This window comes from Bison bison, unplaced genomic scaffold, assembly GCF_000754665.1.
Source record: "Bison bison bison isolate TAMUID 2011002044 unplaced genomic scaffold, Bison_UMD1.0 scf7180017858834, whole genome shotgun sequence".
Lineage (NCBI taxonomy): Eukaryota > Metazoa > Chordata > Mammalia > Artiodactyla > Bovidae > Bison > Bison bison.
The window spans coordinates 3,670-5,248 of record NW_011489406.1 but is presented as its reverse complement, the minus strand read 5'-3'; the positions used below and the strand labels follow the sequence as shown (position 1 = coordinate 5,248).

General features: G+C 42.1%; 1 protein-coding gene across 1 annotated transcript in view; it reads left to right on the top strand.

Moving 5' to 3' along the window:
- The window catches only part of LOC104980847 (olfactory receptor 52L1-like), an 868-nt gene extending 490 nt beyond the window's left edge, over nt 1–378 (top strand). The window contains exon 2 of the mRNA XM_010829655.1: nt 106–378. Coding sequence (XP_010827957.1) covers nt 106–378 — 273 coding nt within the window. The remainder of the gene's footprint in view (nt 1–105) is intronic.
- The last annotated feature ends 1,201 nt before the right edge of the window (nt 379–1,579 follow it).

Here is a 1,579-nt window from a genome sequence, read left to right as displayed (position 1 = left end):
TGCTCAGACAGCACAGTGAACCGAGCCTATGGGCTGGCAGTGGCACTGCTTGTGGTTGGTCTAGATGTCTTGGCCATTGGTGTTTCCTATGCCCTCATCCTGCAGGCGGTGCTGAAGGTACCAGGGGGTGAGGCCCGACTTAAGGCCTTTAGCACATGTGGATCTCATATTTGTGTCATCCTGGTCTTCTATGTGCCTGGAATGTTCTCTTTCCTCACTCACCGCTTTGGCCGGCAGGTGCCCCATCATGTCCATGTTCTTCTGGCCACACTCTACCTCCTGGTGCCACCTGCACTCAATCCTCTGGTCTATGGGGTGAAGACTCAGCAGATCCGCCAGCGAGTACTCAGGGTGTTTGACATAAAAGGACAGATCTGAACACATCCCAATCATTTTCTTCAGAGGTTCTTGCCAGCCATGCTGCTAGGAGCCCATGGTTGGTCTTCTCCACATGGATCAAGTCCATTGTTATCATGAGAAATCTTTCTGGTTATAATAGTCTCATGGCAAAGAACATCATGAACACTTGGCTCCATGGCTGATTGAGATGTGCCTAGAGAGCCTGATTGTGAATATTTCCTCCATCCTTTATTTCCTAATCCAAACATTTCTCTATTCCTGGTGATGGAGGGGTTTGGGGTTAGGAGACACACATGATGGCTCTGGATATGTCATTTTTTCTATCTAATGACTGACTGTGCAACATCTCCTAGAGTGTATATGGAAAGTTCCAGTGTTTGTCCTGTTTTAGTTCTGAGTGTCATTAAAACTTATAAGTGCTATGAGCTTCAGGTCACTAGGCTCCTGTGTAGTAAGAACCTTTTTCAAATCATTTGAGATAGTCACAATGTGAGAAAATACCTTTTCCTGAAATATGGGTGTTATTTATTTAAAACAAACTTATGTGGAGCAGATACTGTGATAGGGAATAATGTGATATCCTTGTATTTAGTGTAGAAACACATGTGAATAGTGACTTTCTTTTTTAAAAGATATGTTGTATTTCAGATTTATTGTGTTTTAATTTACCTATATTTTTCTTTGGATAAAGAAGGAATAAGATAAAGTATTGAATTTATGTATTTTATAAGTATTAATTTAACCAAGCAAAAGTAACCATGTGATTATTTGTATCTCACAACTATAAAATATGCTAGAATATGATGTTGATAAACATAGGTTTATTAGTAAATTTAGAAGCAGTTATGCCAGTGGATGCAAGAGTTGGACTGTGAAGAAAGCTGAGCCCTGAAAAAATAAAAAAGAAAGCTGAGCACCGAAGAATTGATGCTTTTGAACTGTGGTGTTGGAGTAGACTCTTGAGAGTCCCTTGGACTGCAAGGAGATCCAACCAGTCCATTCTAAAGGAAATCAGTCCTGGGTGTTCTTTGGAAGGAATGATGCTAAAGCTGAAACTCCAGTACTTTGGCCACTTCATGCGAAGAGTTGACTCATTGGAAAAGACTCTGATGCTGGGAGGGATTGGGGGCAGGAGGAAAAGGGGACGACAGAGGATGAGATGGCTGGATGGCATCACCGACTTGATGTATGTGAGTCTGAGTGAACTCCGGGAGCTGGT